Source organism: Gallinula chloropus, assembly GCF_964237585.1.
Source record: "Gallinula chloropus genome assembly, chromosome: 20".
Lineage (NCBI taxonomy): Eukaryota > Metazoa > Chordata > Aves > Gruiformes > Rallidae > Gallinula > Gallinula chloropus.
Window position 1 is genome coordinate 1,903,657 of NC_140105.1, and position 18,374 is coordinate 1,922,030.

The following is an 18,374-nucleotide window of genomic DNA, read 5'->3' on the forward strand; positions in this document are numbered from 1 at the left end:
TTGAAAGCTTGCAGTGACTTTAAGCAGCACTGGAGAACAAGCAGTTGAGAGGCAGGACTCAAAGCATCCCTCTGAGCCAGGAGGGGATAGCCCAGAGTCCTGCTGTGCCAGGTCCAACAGCACAAGGGGCCGGTGTTTCCTTGTGCCAGCTGCTCATTGTTTGGGACTGAAATGCTTCCTCTACACCAGCAGTTTCAGTTCCACACCTCAACTCCAAATTTCCACTTCAAACAATTAAATTGCTTAAGGAAAGAAGTTTATTCTCAGCATCTCCCAGATTACCCTCCAAGCTTTTCCTCCCTTTTCTTTGGAACATGCTGTGAAAAAGAGGTGGGGCTACTTTATAGTTATTAATTGACAAAAAAATGGGCTTTTTTTTAAAAAACAACACAACCCCAAAGCAAACCCCACAGGTCAGAGCCCAGCCTTCCCCACCCCTGCCCCAGGCTGCACACCATGTGGTGCAACCACAGTGGTTAGTGGCCAGCTGCCTGCTTCATCCCAAGCCTGGGAGCCACGCTGCTGGAAGCAGAGTGAGGAGAAGCCACAGGCCTGCACATGGCAGGCCATATGGCTCAGGGTTAGAGGGTCAGGGGACAGCAACAGCAAGGATTTGCCAAGGTAGCTAAGCTCCTAAAGAGACCACATCACATCTGATAATGGAGCTGAACAACGGTCCCAGTATTCCCAACAAAACCCCAAATCCACTCATCTCTGATAAGCACAAAGGCTGTGCAAGTAGAATAGAATGATTAGGATTTATTATAAGATCCAGGAAGAGTAAAGGTAATGATTATAAGCTGCTGATTAGGAGTCAGCTGGCTTTCTGCTGCACTAGCTGTGCCAAGTGCTTCAAGGCACCTCTCCTTTCAGTAGTGGGGGATTCACTCTGTTTCTGGGAGAAACTGGGCAAGATGGTGCCCACTGTAGATGGAGAATCCCCTGTAGATTTTCCCCTGAAAAATGTTTCCTCCCAATTCTCTACCACAGCACTTGCAGTGGGAGCATTATTTACCTGCACTCCAGCCTCCCTGTTCAGTCCAGGTGAGCAGGTCCCCACTCCCCACATCTCAGAATGATCTAAAACTCCCAGGATGGCAGGACAGACAAGCTTCTTGGCTCTCAACCTGACATTATCAGGCTCACTTGCTCAGGAGAGCTTTTTGCAGCTATTCAAGAGCAGAGAGGCAGCCTTATCAGCATTTCATTTTCAAAGGATGCAGCTAGATCTATCAAACCTCCTAAAAATAGAACCTGCTCAAAGCATCGCTCTTTGCTTCCATTCAGGCAATTTGGCAAGGCTCAGGAATCCACCCAGCAGGATCACCATCAAAAAGGGATGAAGGGAAAAAAAAGCACTTACACTGGAGCTCATGTGTCTGACCACATCTCGAGGGACCACAGAGCGATCTTCAAGCTTCAGCTGAAGGGAGAGAGAGACACTGGATTAGTGACCCCAGATGATACTTGGTCAGAAATAACATGACAAATAGAGATGCACAGTAAGTGTCCTTGTTCCTCAGGAGCATTGAGGAGGTCTGCAGCACAGAATTGTACTTCCATGCACAGTTCCCCCCTCAGCACCCTTGCAAAATCCAGCTGACAGGTCTGAAGGTCAGTAGCCAGGAGACCTGCCCTGACTGCACACCAAGTCAGTGGCCACATCAAAAAGGGTGCAGACGTTCTGACTCGTTCATCACTTCAAGTCTGCACTCTCCCCTTCCTCTGCATCACACAATTTCCTACCCACATCCAGCCTGTGTACTAGAGGAAACAGGAGAGACAGAAGGAAGCACATCACACCACCATTCTGTGTCCCCCCCTGTACGTTTTTCACCCAAGATACCTCCAAATACCTGTGGAAATCCTGTTTGGCCCAGACCATTTTAAGCAGGGTGCTGTACAGCGTGCAGTCTTAGCTGGCAGGGGAACTGCTGCCAAATTCACTGCAGCAAGCACTTGGCTTGGGGAAAATGAAGGGAAAGACATGGCTGTTGCTGCACTCTGTAAGCCCCAGGTCCATGCAGGTAGCATGGAACACTGGTGAGACGCAGGGATAAAGCCAAAGCACTGCTCATACCCCAGCTCCTGCTAAAGCACTTGCTGGCAAAGGGCTGGTGTTGGCAACAAAAGATGTGGCTGGACCATCATTGCATACTGCACGTCAGTTCACATGGGCACCAGGAGTCATCACTGGTAACTGGAGACACCACTTGATGCACCTCCAGTGCCTGACCACCAGCCAACCACAGCGATGCCCTTCACCAAGCTGCTTCAGTGATCTGAGCACCACTTGCAGGCTCTTTCATCAGGTGTCAGCAGCACACCCAAACCTACAAAACACAGTTGCCATCAAACACACTAAGGTGTGACAAGAGGAACAACAGCCCGAGCCTGCAACCAGGGGGCTACAAGACTGATCTCTAGTTCCAGACTTCCTCAGCCCCACAGTAACTCAGAGATTTCATCCTGCTGAACAGGGAGAAATCTCACCTGTATTTCAGTGGTCAACACATCTGCATTGGTGCACTGGGGAGACCTCACTGCAGCCTCCCAGTCCCTGAAGGGAGCAGAGGAACAGGAGGGGAATCAACTTTTTCAAAGGGTAGATAATGGCAGGACAAGGGGGATGGAGTGAAGCTGGAGGAGGGAAGGGTGAGATGAGATATTAGGGGGAAGTTCTTTCCAGAGAGAGTGGTGAGGGGCTGGAACAGGCTGCCCAGAGAGGGGGTGGGTGCCCCGTCCCTGGGGGTGTTCAAGGCCAGGCTGGATGGGGCCCTGGGCAACCGTGTGTAGCTCCAGGCCTGGAGGTTGGTGTCCCTGCCTGTGGCAGGGGGTTGGAGCTCTGTGACCCTTGGGGTCCCTTCCAACCCAGACCAGTCTGTGACTATGATCTTCAGAGCCCTGCAGGTGCACTAAGCACACAGTGTGGGTTTCAGGAAGCCCCAGGTGAACGCAGCCTGTTCCCCATCTCACTGTCCAAAGGGCTCTCCCCCCCTCCTGCTGCACTCGCTGAGCCCCCACCTGAAAGGCACCGTGTTTCCTCAGCACCTCCCTGTAACCCAGCCCTGGCTGACAGCCTGACTGAATCAGGCATAAATCTACAGTCCAAGGACAGGATCCGGAATCAAACCAAAGTACCTGAGCACTTACTGCCCTCTTGATTGTGTGTTTCAGGAAGAGGGGAAGCCAGCCAGCCAGCTAGGCTTTTAGACCCAACTTCTGGAGTCAGAACTCCACACAAGTGGGAAACCTGAAGCCTCCCACAGCCCATTTCCAGACTGTGGAAGGGTTTTCATCGCCTCCCACATCCCACCAGGGTACACAGACAGACATCAATTTTTATACAGCCTTCTAAAACTGTTTGTTAAAGTAAGCACAGTGTGGACAGCCTCTTAACATCCCCAAGCAGGCAGCAGCACTCACATCCCAGTCAGTACTCACACGTGAGCAGCAGTTTGGGTGTTTTAACTGGATTCTCTTGCTGCAGAGCTCCAAGTGCATAATGCCACTTCCACTTCAATGTGCATTAGGGCAGTGTCACCTCTGACACACGGTGTTGAAATCTATGCCTCACACCTCAGCCCATCACTGAGCCATTCCTCCCTGTACTAAACAGTACCTGAGGAACCCAGGCAGAGGAGATGATCCCATGTCACCTGTGCTAGTCAACTCAGGTAAACTGTGGCAGTTGTGAGTAGCTTTCCCATCTGATGCTCCCTCAGGTAAATTCTTCCCATAAGAAGGCATGAAACTTCCTCCCTCTGCAGGGGTCCACATTTCACCTATTTCCAGATCCCCTGATTTTTAAAAGGCAGCACAACTATTTCCAGCTTCAGGTACCAGCCCCACCTGCCTCAGCTGGTAGGATGAGCGAGCCAAGGAGCAGGCAGCAGGCCAGCACCACCAATAAATGCTTGGCAGGTCTGTCATCACACAAAAGACTGTCAAACCTCAGAAGCAGCCCGACCAGAGGAAGCCAGAATGGTGTTTGGTGAACACATGGCAGTTCAGTCATTCCTCTGTGATAGACACAGCGATGTGCTCATCAGGTGAAGGTCAGTGAGGGAACTCAGTATTGGAGGAGCACTTCACAGAGGTACTTACAGCTCAGCTGCTGCATTTACCTCTGAGAAAAATCAGTATTAATATGAGTAGCTGCAGGTTTTAGCCATGCACCTTGGCAATAACCCCAAGGATGAGAAGCCTCAGTTGCACAGTGATGCTCTCAGCTAGTTTTGCCAAGCTGGGCTCAACAAACACCCTCCAGACACCTCAGCTGCAAGGTATGTCATGTGTCATCTTCAAGAAGTAAGTTCACATTTAGGTATGTTAAATAAGGCAAAGCAAAGGCACTTGTCACTACACATACAAGAAGGGACAACCACCACACTCCACCCCCAGGCAGTTACACTGGTCAGGGCACTGACTGCAGAAGGAAGTGCCAGCAGAGCTCCAGCACCCACCTCCACCATCCAGCTACTGTCACGGGGCTGGGCCCAGAATCAACACCCAAGGTCCACAGCAGACCTGCTAGTTAAAGGGCAGCAGCTGCAACTCAGAGAACATCAGATCCATCCCCAGGTCTGGTGATGCTCACACCCCAGCAGAGCAGCAGGGCTATGGAAACACTGAGTTCTGCACAAAGAACAGCATGAACAGGAGCCCCTTCCCCTTCCCAGCTGCATCACCTCCCCTCAAGTGAAATACAGCAGCTCTCACAGCTCCCACCTCAGCTAGGAGAGGAGGACAGATATTTCTGCCTAGCTGCTGAGGAACAGGGAGCCCAGAGGAGCTGGGGCTGCCCCCTCATTGGAGCTGTTCAAGGCTGGGCTGGATGGGGGTTTGGGCACCCTGGGCTAGTGAGGGTGTCCCTGCCCAAGGCAGAGGGGCTGGAGCTGGGTGATCTCTGAGGTCCCTTCCAACCCAAAGCATTCTGTGATTCTATGATTAACTCATCCAGTCTTGGTACCTTACTGCTTCAAACCATCTGTCTCATTTCTTACCACAAACTTTGTCATCTGAAGCAAAATATTTGTGGTTTCCTTTTTAATTAACTGCAGCAGTTGGGAGATGGGTCTGGGACAGGAAAGGATCCTCACTCCACAAACAGAACAGCAGCCACATGTAAGCATCCTCTAGTTTAACTCCCACTGGGACTCTCCAGCTTCAACCCCTGAACCCCAGAAAGTAAATGGGAGACATGGGGCCACTTTTGCTCTCCAGCAGCCACCTCCTGACACAGGACCAGAACCAGAGCAAGTTGTTTTGATGATGTGGACCAGCCACCAGTGCCAGGAGTTAGGGCAAGTAGCAATTGCTTCTCAAGTTCAGTGACAAACACCAGAGGTGCTGCTGAGGTTGCTGGAGGGGCTGCTAGCCCTGGCTGGGCACACCCAGGCAAAGGCAGTGCTGGAGGCACTCTGTACCAGCACAAATCCTCAGGCATCATCTGTGTATTTAAAAGCTGAGCTTAAATGCAGTAATTAGCTGCTGTGATTTGCTCGTGGCATCACTGGTACCCAACAGTGGACAAAACCACCTCTACACAGGTCCAGCTACCAGGTGTGTCCCACCCTAAAATGTTTTATGCAAAAGGGAAAAGGACCCCCCCACACACACTTCTTGCCAGCACATCTCCTCCTGCCCTGTTCCCAGTCTCTCTTCTGCATGGGGCAGGACTCTGGTCTTCCCCACCCAGGAACACATGGGCTTGGAGCACACCTTTCCCCTAGATCACCTGTGGTTTCACAGCCACATTTCTGCCCAGGGACAGCACCGGCACACGAGCTTGGAAGTTGGCATGGAAACTTGTAGCATCGATGCTCAGGGGAGAAAGAAAACCCACAAGTTCAGAACAAACCCAAGGGAAAGCAGCCTGCTGCACCACCAGGTAATAAGGCACCACAGAGCTCTCCAAACCCCAGCAGCTACTCAGAGGATGCTCCATAATCAATTAAAGCTCAATCAAAGTGCCTGAGGCTGTGAAAAGATGCATCTTGCTTCGTTCAGCAGACAGACAGGCTCTTCATGAGTATCTGGAGTGAGCTGGCCTCTCAGCATCTGAAGCAAGAAGATGCTGAGAAGCAAGAGATGCTGCACCACATTTCCATGCCTGGCTCCTAAACCTGGAAGCAATTAGGTCCTTTTCCCCAAAGCTACGATTCAGGAATCTGCACCCCCACAGCACTGGTTGGTGACTGGGCCCACTCCAGGGCTCTCACTGGAGGCTGAGTGGAAGCAGCTCCAAGGCCCACCAGCAGCACCAGTCCTGGGCACAGAGAAAGCTGTGCCAACGGGCGCTGTAACCTGGGGCAGCTCAGCAGCACCTTGGCACAGTGGTGGCTGTGGGATGGGGGTTTGGAGGTGGGACAGGAGCACAGCTGGCAGTGGCCCACCCAAGTCAACATGCCCCAACTCTTTGGGGGGGGGATATGGGAGCTTGAAGCCCAATTACACACCCAAATTGACTGGAGCTGGAACAGCAGTGTAGCAATCATCTCCACACAAGCTGTTTGTATTTAAACCCAAATGAGGTGTTTAAGGTTGTCAGTCAGCTGTCCAAACATAGCACAGATACAGAGTTAGATGACAAAGGTTCACAAATTCAGAGACCCAGGATATTTTTACTACCCTTTCAAGTATCAACACATTACTAGCAGCATCCCATAGTACTCCAGGGAAAATATGTTCCTTATACAAAGATCACTTCCCTTGCAAGACTTCAGTTACACGGATCATATTGCACAGCACACGAGCTGTCTGCAAAGCAGGAGGAGGGAGGATAAAGAAGAGCAGAGAATCCCCTGGAAGCTCAGATCTGGTTCACACTGTGACATTCCCAGTGGCACATGCTGCTTCACTTCCAACTGCTGGAGGTTTCCAGCCACACTGGGACTGACAGGGAAGGAAGGGGTTTAGGGGAAAATGTGGCAGAAGACAGACTAGCAGACACTTAAGACTCCTGAGAACTGAAATTCAGCTACCCAGGAGAGCTGAACCATGAGGTGGACAATACAGAGGGATTAAACCAACCCTTGAGGAATGCAGCTGCAAAGCTGTGAAGATAAATCTGCACTGGCTGGCACAGAAGCAGCTCCTGGCTACTCCTACACAGCAACACTTACAGTCTAGGGCTCTTCAGAGAAAAGGTTCAAAACCTGCTTGGGACAGGAGGTCACAGAGGCACCCATGTTACTCACAGATGAGCTACGTCCTTCTGGGACAAGGTCCAGGCTTCTGCTCCATCAAGCAGTAGATGCCAGAGGCTCCCAACATCTACCACAGAGCTGGCACTACTCTGCCACACAAGCGAAGCCTTTAGCTGTGTGTAAGTTTGTAGCCATTGTGCTTTTCAACATCATAATCCTGCGTTTTCCTGGCACCATCCTGCTTGTCACCTCAGAGCACTCCCAGAATTACATCAGGAGAAGATATTTTAAAGGGAGAGGACATTTAGAGTTACTTCAGAATTGCATCAGATTCAAGAAACCTGTTCAATGCTGCCTGTATTTAACTCTGAAAAACCTCAAGTGATACAGGGACACACAGCTCCCTGTTTGGATGGGCTGAAGGGAAGGACAGCCAGCAGCATCTTTGCTTTCTATATTCAACACAAGAGCGTCCTAAAGCTGGTTCATGATGCTGTTCTGGGCGGCACCAAACACCCTCCTGGAAAAGGTCACTGTTCACTGCAGCAGCAGGAGGAACAGACAGGGGTAGGCAGGCAGACTGCATGGGGTGACAGGATAAGGGGGGGTGGTTTAACACTTGAAAAGGGGAGATTTAGGCTGGATAGTAGGAAAAGCTTTTCCAATATGAGGGTGGTGAATCACTGGCACAGGTCGCCCAGAGAGGTGGTGGAGGCTCCATCCCTGGAGACACTGAAGCTCAGGCTTGGTGGGGCTCTGAGCGACCTGCCCTAGTGAAGATGTCCCTGCTCACTGCAGGGTGGGACTGGATGGCCTCTGAAGGTCCCTTCCCACCCAACACATTCTGTGATTCTATGAAGTGCTCCCCAAAACTGACATAAGTGCTCTGAAGGACAGCACAGAAGCCAAGACAAAACCAAGACAGCTCTGCATCACGTGCAGCCCTACCTGCAGGCAGGAGACTGGTAACACATTACCATCCTTTTGTTCATGCAAGAGCAGATCTGGATCTGTCAATCATCCACACTCAGCACATTCACAACTAGGAGCACAAACTAAGACTCACCACGAAGCTTACTCCAAGCAGTACCAACAAACCACGGTGGATTTAGTTGTGCAGTGTGGCCCTAACTTTTTCAGGCAGCAAGGAGAGGTGTGACTGAAAGCAGGGCTTCCTCATCTAGCTCATGGAGAGCCCTTTGCTGGTGGGATGAGTGCAGCAGGTTCCAGCCCCAGCCCATCCACACGCTGCTCTGAAATTGATTTGCCTTCACCAGCTGGAAATGTACAACAGCTTTAGAGCCCCAGAGTCAGGGGAGAAGAACTGTTATCACATTACACACCGATTGTGTAGTGGGTTGTCAGAGGCAGAGGAGGGCAGGAGCCTTCCCAACACCCAAAGGAGATGAGGCAATCTGAGAAAGGAGAATCCAATCACTGGCTGCTCCCTTTCAGCACTGCCAGCAGTGCAGGGAGGCTTCTTGTGCAGGCAGCTCTGAAATCCAGCTGTGCCATTAGTTCTTCCAGTCTCCCAACACAGCAAGCCTCCCAGGGACCCGTGGCTCTCCTCAGACAGACTGACAGCTCTTTAATTTGTCTTCATGACATATTGCAGAGACACAGAGACCTGAAGTTGTGACAATCAGTTCAGCTCCCTCCGACTTCAGGCTGAAGCTCCCTGAGCCTCCACTAGCTACACATCTACCTGCAGTGGCCTTGGAGCTCCCTCTGTCCCTCCACCCATTTCTAATTGCCCTGCCTCTGGTAGGGAAGCTCTTTGGTGGCAGAGTATCTTTCCATCCTCTGTACTTCACAGCACAGCTCTGGCTCTCACACACTGCAGCATCTTCTCCCCTCCCAACAAGTATCAGCTCAAAGCCTCCCCACAGCAAGGCACTGCAAGTCTCCACGTTTCCAATTAGTGGAATTTGGCTAAAAAGACTGAACAAACCATTGGATGCAGCAAAAGCTCAGCAATTACTGCTCAGGTAGACAGTGTGTGTTGGAGCAGGGGAATCTGGCTTTAACATACATCTTTTGCTCAGAAAAAGTAAATCTCTCTCTGATTTCCCCTGTCCAAGGCTGTTAAGCATTGTTTATTACACTGGCAGCAAATCACTTCTGCAGCTCTGCAAGTTTACAGGACATTTTGGGAGACACTGCAAGACAGGTTGCTGTGGCCTGGGGAACACACCAAGCTAAAGCCAAAGACAAAACACGAGGCTGTAATGCAAGGGAAGGAAGATGGGGTGAGAGGGAACTTACTGGCTTATTAATGAAAGGAAAATAAGGAGGTTTGGGAGCATTTCCCAGAGGGAACAACGTGGTTGGGAGAGAGCAGAGTCCTGGAGGTAGAAGAGGTGCAGCTGCACAAACCCACTTTGCTTGGAAGGTGAATCCCACCTATGAACCAGCAGCTCTCAGCTTTTCAGCATCCTCAGTCTCATGTTTCAGTCTCATGTAGAAGCTGAACACCTCCTCTCACCCCAAAAGGGATGCTGCAACAGGGAACTCATCTGCACGTTGCTGGGAAGAAGGGGTAAAGCAGCAAAGAGCCTGGTACCTCAAGTGTCAGCTCTGGCTTGAAGGAAAAGCATCTCAACAGCTTACCAAGCTCTGCAGACTCAACAGGCAAGGAGGAGCTTCAGTGCAACTGGGAAGAGTTATAAAAGAGTTTGACTTTGACACTGTCATCAAGTGCTGCTGGATTATCTGTCCAAACAGGCTCCCATCCCAAATACTCCCTCACATCAACCAGTAACCAGGTCTGTCCATCTGGGAACACAAAGCAAGCCCTGTGTGTACAAAAATGGTTTACTAAAGCTTAGAGAGACCTGAAAAGTGATTCAGAAATCATTAACACGATGAGGATGCTCAGCATCAAGGTACTGAAGGCTGAAGCTTAAAAACACAAGGCTGTGACTACAAAACAGGGAAAAATCTTGTTAAAATCCATTTACAGATGAGCAAGTCTAGCAGTAACCCACTTAAGGGTCCTACAGGGAATCTTTCAAAGATGTCCCAAATTACAGGACTGAATCTAAACATTGGATGTTGCTTCTCAGCAGTAGTTTGTAGTAAAAGATACAATCCCCCTTCTCAGTGTTGGTACTTGCTTTACGCAGCAGCTCTGGGAAAACCAGCTGCTTAACAGAGAGATGTGAGAGCAGCTCGCTGAGCTCTAGCACCAGATGGCACTGTTACCTGAAAAACCCAGGGCACTGCGGGAAGAGACACGGGAGAGGCTGGCTGGAAGCAGGAACCAGAACAGCAGACAACATTTTACCTACACAGCAGCCAGCTCTTCTCACAGACAGGCTGGCTCAACACTCCCTCAGCAAAGCCTCCTCCCAAACCCAGGGCAGATCTAGCATCCTCACCAAGAAGAACACAGTGGTGAGGAGCACAGCATCTCTTGAGCATCCAGCCCACATCCCAGGTTCTAAGAAGGCCTAAGGGGGTGGTGGTGGATGCATAAACACCCAGGGTGAAAGCATCCCTTGTCCTCATCTTTTTGGCAGTATTTAACCAGGTCTGAATAACAAGGTGGATTTGACTGCTTCACCTAAGGAGAAGTTCAGCTGGATGGTACCACCAACTGGTGTGACAGGGATGGAAAAGTTCGTTTCAGCCACTGGTCTGGACTCCTGGGACTCCCAGTGACCTTACACTGCCAGTTCAGCTGTGTTCCTCCTAAGCATGAAAGGTCTGGCCAGCAGCTCTTCCATCCACCTGAAGCAAAGGGATTCCTCAAATTATTGCCACAGGAGGGAGGTGGCAGTTGGTATGCCACAGGTTTTTCAACCTTCTTGCTGGCTCTCAGCTGGGGTTGCCATCTGGATGGCATCAGGGCTGTAGAAAGGAGCTGCTCACCACTCTGAGGAGCATTTGGGGGCCACTGCCAGGCCTGGAGCGAAGAGTGGGACTGCTCAAACCTCCACCTGCCCTGGCAGAGGATAAAAAGGATGCTGCAAGGAAACCTGCGTGACTCCTGCTGACCAATTTACTTCTGAGGCACTACATGTCCCTTTCTACATCTTTGGGAGTAGGGAGAGTCCAACCTCCCCTATGGAGAGAGGCTGGGGGAGCTGGGCTGGTTCAGCCTGGAGAAGAGAAGGCTGTGGGGGGACCTCACTGCAGCCTTCCAGTCCCTGAAGGGAGCAGAGGAACAGGAGGGGAATCAGCTTGTTAAGAGACTGGCAGGACAAGGGGGATGGAGTGAAGCTGAAGTGGGGAAGGGTGAGATGAGGTTTTAGGGGGAAGTTCTTTCCAGAGAGAGTGGTGAGGGGCTGGAACAGGCTGCCCAGAGAGGGGGTGGGTGCCCCATCCCTGGGAGTGTTCAGGGCCAGGTTGGCTGGGGCCCTGGGCAACCTTGTGTAGCTCCAGGGCTGGAGGTTGGTGTCCCTGCCTGTGGCAGGGGGTTGGAGCTCTGGGACCCTTGGGGTCCCTTCCAACCCAGACTAGGCTGGGATTCTATGAGAACTATCACTTTGGTTCATCCCTGGAGTAAAGCAGGGAGGGCTCTGCTGCCGAGCTGGGCTGGTAACACTGTGTCAGGGAATGAAGCATCCCCTCTCCCCGGGTGATCAGGTCAGCAGTGTGCAGGGGGAAATCATTATTAGCCCCCAGCAAAAACCCACCTTGCAAAAGCTGCCAGGGAACAACAAGAGGGAGACATATCAACAGAAAATCACCATGTCTGCTTTCCAGCTGGTTAGCTCATAGGCTGCTGCTGTGAATACAAACCAGCCATTTAAATTAGCTTCTAATTGTTCACAATTATTCAGAGACAACATAACCTGCAAGCAGCTTTAAGGCAGCAGGCAAACAGAAGAGAAAGAATGGTTTAAGATACCTTAAAGAGTCCTGCAATTGCCAGTGATGCTGCCTAAAAGACCCCCCCCCCCCCCAGACGTGTGCTTTGCAGTGCAGGGAAAGATAACCTGGGGTGGGGGGATGTGTTACACTTTGGGTTTCTGGTTTTTCTTGCTTCAGTTTTTGGAGTGGTTCAAAAATTCAACTGCTAGTGCTGTGGTCTACCCCAGTCGTTCCCAGTCCCCGCACACACAGGCAGTTTAAGCAACACTATTTATAAAGCTGCTTAAAATTCTGGACACAGCCCCAGCTCTTTGATAGGATGTCAGCCATGCGACACCCCAACGTAGGAGGGTGACACAGGATGGTTAGTGTAATACAGCCCACTCTTCTTTCCCTTCCTTTCACCCAGAGCCTCCACTGCCACCCCCACAGGAGTCCCTTCCCCCAAACACAGACAGGAGCGTTTCACCATTGCTGCAGTTTTCTCTCCTGGGAGAGGGAAGACATCAGTCTATCACCCTGAACTCCCCAGCACATCAGTTTGGGTTCACACAGGACCCGATGCAAGTCCAGTCTGCAGGTCAAATCGCTCTAAGGGATGAATCCAGAGGTACCTCAGTGATGAAGCTCCCTCACACTGGGCTGTGTTTGGCCCCAGAGGTATCACACTGCCAGAGCCAAAACACTCAGCCAGGTACAGCAAGAGTAACAAACAGAAGCAGGATTGTTTTATCCAGTATAGAATCTCCTAGAGGAGACAAAACGACACTGAAAAGCAACTTATAAATAGCTCCAGCTCAGCAAATGCTGTGTCATGCTACAGTCCCAGGTCAGTCCCCAGCAGTGAGTGCACAGAGAGGACCTGTCTCTGCAGCTCCTCTGCCTTTCATGCCTGCTCTGAGATGAGAGCATCCCTCCTGGAGAAGCAGTCTGATCTCAGAGGCTGAACACACTGCAGTGCCTTACTGCTCAGCTATGTATGAGGAATGCTGCACACACAGCCTGGGGCTGTCTGAAGCCCCAGAAGAACAGACAGAGCCCTGAATTCAACACAGCAGATCAGGACCCAGGTGAATTTGCTAGCTAGGATGCTCAGGCTGGAGACAGGGGTGGTTTCCACAGGTAGTGATTAAGAGCACTCAGGGGGAACGCTGAAATTTAGCTCAGGAGAAAACCAGCATCACCACCTCACCCCAAGGACACAGCAGGTCCAGGCTCACCTCTCCAGTCCCTTCTCTCAGAGCAGGGCATGCACTGAGCCAAGAGTGGCTACCGTCAGCTGCAAGACACAGCAAGTGCTGGGCAAAGGTTTTCTGTTAAACAACAAGCCCTCTGAACCAGCTGTATCCACAGTTAAGTCAGATATTGGTTTAAAAACAATAATCAGAGCCTTTATGAGCTGTTCGATCAGTGTCTGGAATGCTGTGGAGAACCCCCCCCAAACTGCAGCGTGGGTACCCCGAGCAGGCACTGCTTTCTGACAGGCAGCAGAGCCACTCCCCCAGCTCACACTGCAGACACAGAGCGTGTGGATGCTGCTGGGACAATGCAGCACGATTGCATCACTGCCCAAAACCCCTCAGCTGCATTTTCTATTCACCAGAAGAGTTTCCAGTTATCCCTCCCATACAGAAACGCTGCACTGGCCAGTACAATAGGCAGGGACAGCCCCTGCTGAACCCATACACTGGGCTACAGCAGGCCTGGTATTTAACCAGTGGATTTCTGCAACCCCTGCACTGTTACACACCTTTTGATTCAAGAGCTGAATTCACCACTTGCAGAATGGCCAGGGGAAGACTAAAACATTTCCCAGCCAGCACAGGTTTAATTCGCTGCCTCCTGTTTGTGCATCCTGTAATATAAAAGCAATCAACCTTCAATTCCCTCCAGCAGCTCAGAAAAATCTCACCAGGACTGTTGATAGCAATGATGTGATAGGGACAGAAGTGTAAAAGCCCTGCAGAGCCTGACTTAATGCTCCTGGAGTGAAACCTTCTTGTACTTCCTCACACAAGTAAGCCTACAGACGGACTTTTTCCTCTTCAGCCTCTCAGCCAGAGCACAAAGCTTCCCCCATCCTATTTAAAACCCATCAACACTATCCTAACAACACTGCTAGAGCACTTCTGCCTTCAGGTGTTTTCTGGGCTGACTTCTGAACCTTTAGATTTGTGCCACCATCTGCCCAGCCAAACACCCACCATGTGCATGGAAACACCCCTCTCCTCTCCGCCTTACTCTGCAGGTATCCGTCCAGTTCCTCAGCAGCAGGTTTGATGTGACAGTAATTCAGGATTAGAGCTTGGGGAAGCTTTTCTTCCCCTGTCCCTTCCCTGGCAAATGAACAATCAAGCAGCAGAGATACGGATGGCTCAGGGAAGGCTCAGAGCCACTGGGGTAAGGCAACACTTACAGCAGCAGCACAGAACCCAGAGCAGTAACAAAGCCAGATGTTCTTTGGTTTTCCAGGAGCCACACACATCCCCATGCTAAACCTGCTGAAGTTAGATCAAGAACCTCCCTGAGCACAGGTTTTAAAGGGCAAAAATCCTTTCTACCTGCAGTATTCCTTGCCAGTCTGCATTTCCTCTGGACATCACATACCTACAATCATAAACTACTTGCAGGAGTACATCTTTGAGGGAGCTGGGCTGGGTCAGCCTGGAGAAGAGAAGGCTGTGGGGGGACCTCATTGCAGCCTCCCAGTCCCTGAAGGGAGCAGAGGAACAGGAGGGGAATCAGCTTGTTAAAGGGCAGAGACTGGCAGGACAAGGGGGATGGAGTGAAGCTGGAGGAGGGAAGGGTTAGAGGAGATATTAGGGGGAAGTTCTTTGCAGAGAGAGTGGTGAGGGGCTGGAACAGGCTGCCCAGAGAGGGGGTGGGTGCCCCATCCCTGGGGGTGTTCAGGGCCAGGTTGGATGGGGCCCTGGGCAACCTTGTGTAGCTCCAGGGCTGGAGGTTGGTGTCCTTGCCTGTGGCAGGGGGTTGGAGCTCTGTGATCCTTGGGGTCCCTTCCAACCCAGACCAGGCTGGGATTGTATGATTTGTACTTGCTAATGCTGCACATGCTCTGCAGCACACCAAGAGCTGCACAGCAATCAGAAAATACTGGGAAAAACATTTCTCAAGATGCTCTATTTTCAAGAATGGCTTGGGTGTTTAGAAGACCCAGCAGCAGAAGAATCCCCAGGGGAGTAACAGACTTCAAGGCCAAGCAGAAGCCATGAAATCTTCCGTTTTTATTGAGAGGAGTGTCTCAGGGAAACCTGGAACTGCCCCTTTGCTAAAAACATTTCTAAAAGGTCACCTCTCACAGGCAGGCAAGAGGAGGTTGCTAACAGAGCATACCTCAGAGCTGATTATCTTCCCATAAATGTCAAAGACTTAAGTCTCAAGTATTTTCCTAACTGAGTTTAAGGGTTTTATGGATGGTTCTGCATCCCTCACCTCTGCATACAGGTCAGCAGGTTGTTTTTTAAAGTCCTCCCTGGATTCATATCCCTTCAGCATGGTAACACATGTCTATTCCCCTCCTGGCCTCATACGACAACCATCAAACAGCAACAGGACCTGTAAGGTATTTCAATGCAGACCTGGTTAGAAAAGATGCTAAAATGGCATCTGGGATGTCACATTCCACTCAGCAGTTCTGTCAAATACTGTGCACTTACAGAGCATGTCTGTTCCCCTCCTATCCCCCCCTCCCCACCTTCAGAGCCACTAAGCTCGGAGATGAGCTGAGGTCTTTCATCTTAAGCATCTTCCCTGCCTCTGTGGCTTCTCCTGGGTGTAACCTGACTGGAAGTAGCTTTGCTGAGGATGCCCTCAGAGGGATAAGTGCTCACTCCACACAGCCAGAGCAAAGAGCAGTAAAAGCCTGTTTGCCTGCAGTCAGCGGTTCTGCCTGCAAACAGGCACACAGCTAAGTCACTCAGAGGTTTGTTCTCTACTCCCCATCTTTACAGAAAGCATTCACCTTCCAGAGCAGAGTGGCACTAGATGCAGTACTGAGTCTTGCCTTGTACCTGTGCTAACAGCCTCTTGGGAACATCTCAACCGAGAGGGAGAAAGCTTAAGGACAAATGATGCAGTTAATCAATTAGAAAGCCCCTGATCCCTGTCCCTACAGCAGCATGACTCCAGATGTATGCTCTGTACATCCACATGCCTTTGCATCTACACCCTGAAGAATAAAAACAGTCTGGAGAACAACTAATCAATAGCCCTGTCTGCAAAATACATTCTACCTCCTTAAACAGAGTCAGTTATTCTTGACAGGGAGCCCCATACTGCCTGGAACTGTAATTCAGTTGATGCCTACTTCCTAAAATCACCTTTTTTGGGGATATTTCTATGCACATCTAGAGTAGGAAAGACTGTATTTTGCTTTAACACCAGACTCTTTGTTATGTGCCATATCCATAACGTGCTCTTTGCTTTAATGGCTTCAGCTATAATAGAGGGATTTCAGCCCATCGCAGCCCCAGTGAAACACTGAGCCATAACCACAGTCAGAGCAGGTTTGCAAACACTATAAAAATACCCTCACAAGATGACTGAGAGCTCTACTCCCCTGACAGCTGGAGCAGTGCTCTGCTTCCTCCTCCTCCCTGCTTCCTCCTCCTCCTCCCTGCTTCCAGCAAAATGGAGGTGAGCTGATCTCCGCCTCTTAGGAGCGCTGCCAAAGTGCCCCCATGTCCTGGGAATGCCTGGAAGGGGGACAAAGCTGCAGGCCTGTGACTGTGGAAAGTATTGCCCAGGCAGCAGATTTCAGAGTCACTAAAAAGCCACGTGGCCTGAACCCAACAGCATCAGCTGCCCATAAGCAAGATTGCTCTGAGGTGCCGAGCCCCGGCCGTGTTCTGGGAAGGGTCCGTGCCTTGCTAAGCCTCAGGCTGTGTTATATGGGCTGCCATTCCTAATTAGACATACAAACTAGGCTCTCCCTTAAAACTGCCCCAGCTCATTAACTGCCACAGTTGGCTCCTCAGACTTGGCAGGCTCCTGAAAGCCATGTGTGACCTCCAGCAGCAACTCCCAGCCAGCACCAGAAGGCTCCTCCCTTCCAGCAGGGATTTTCACTTGAAAAGATTCCCCAGCTTTGCATGCTATGCATATGCAAAGGTAGGGTTTCATCAGCCCTGCAATGCAAACAGTGCTGGTAGGGATAAAATCCAGGTGCACCGTTAAACAGCAGGAAGCAACAAGCTGAGAACACTTCTCCACTGGAAGGCACAACACTCTGCACACACCCAGCCTGTACTCACCCACTCAAGACACCATCGTGATTACAAAGTATGGTGGGTATACAGAGAAACCAGCTAAGGGGATACTCTTGCTGTGAATATGAAATGAAACGCTGCATCCTTGCCCCAAACTAAAGAAACCAATCCAGGAAGCACCTGACATGGCAGAACCCTCAGCCCTGAGCATCTGCACAATAAAACCACCCGTCTTTGGCTCGCTGCTGACAGGCATCTGTTGTCTTCCTGCCCAGTTATGTTTCAGATCTGCCCCTTATCAGGCATGCCCTAGTAGATCTGCATGTTACAAGGTGTGTCTGTACAATGGTGAACACAGAGCACCCCCTCCTCTGAGCAGAGCCAGCTTCCATCCCACTCACCTGTCCGGATTCACTCCTCACTACCCCGGCGCTCCGTGCCACGCGGCACCGTTACCTTCACCCTCCCGGGCACCTAACGGTGCCCCACACCTGCCCTCTCTCCCCCTCTACCCTTGCCATGGGCACTGAAGGCTCAGAGTACCAATTTGGACAGAAATGACAGCTGAGAGGAGGATGTGCTGGTCAAGATGCCAGCCCTAAAGCCTCACGAATCACATGTGCCATGGCATTTAGAAGGACTGAAGCTGCTCCTTAATTAGGTTTGCTTAATGAGTCATATTAAATAGTGAATATATAAGAACAGGTTTTCTGCCAGCGCAAGGACCTCGCTGGATTATGTAGGTGAAATGCTGCCATCACAATGGAGCCTTTTCATGTTTTATATACTTAACCATGACCTACATTCCTTCGCTCGAAGGAGGCCCATCTCCAGAGAGAGTGTGCCGCTCTAATCAGCCCCAGCATTTCTTTCAGGGTTCAGCAGGGAGTGGATGGAGCGGTCTCATGTCTCTTCAGATAACACACAGCTTACAGAAGCTCCAGGAGAGTGTGGTATAAAGCCATCAGGTTCAAATAAGGGCAGGCAGCATCTGCAGCTTGATCCCACCAGCACCCTCTGCTCCAGAGATGGCTGGGATCAATGGACATCAAAGCCTCTGCATGTCCTCAGTGAGCCTGGCCATAAGGGCTTGTTTCCTGGTGAAACCTGAGATCAGGTTTGAGGAGGAATACAAAATTCAAGAGAAGTCTTTCTTAGGGGCAGCCAGGAGCCTTAGCTC

The 18,374-nt window shown here is 50.8% G+C and overlaps 1 protein-coding gene across 1 annotated transcript in view; it reads right to left on the reverse strand.

The window, feature by feature from the left end:
- Positions 1 to 18,374, reverse strand: part of UBE2O (ubiquitin conjugating enzyme E2 O) — a gene marked incomplete at its 5' end in the record, with an annotated part of 59,625 nt that overhangs the window by 24,810 nt on the left and 16,441 nt on the right. Inside the window, one exon of the mRNA XM_084273643.1 lies at positions 1,364 to 1,423. Coding sequence (XP_084129769.1) covers positions 1,364 to 1,423 — 60 coding nt within the window. The remainder of the gene's footprint in view (positions 1 to 1,363; positions 1,424 to 18,374) is intronic.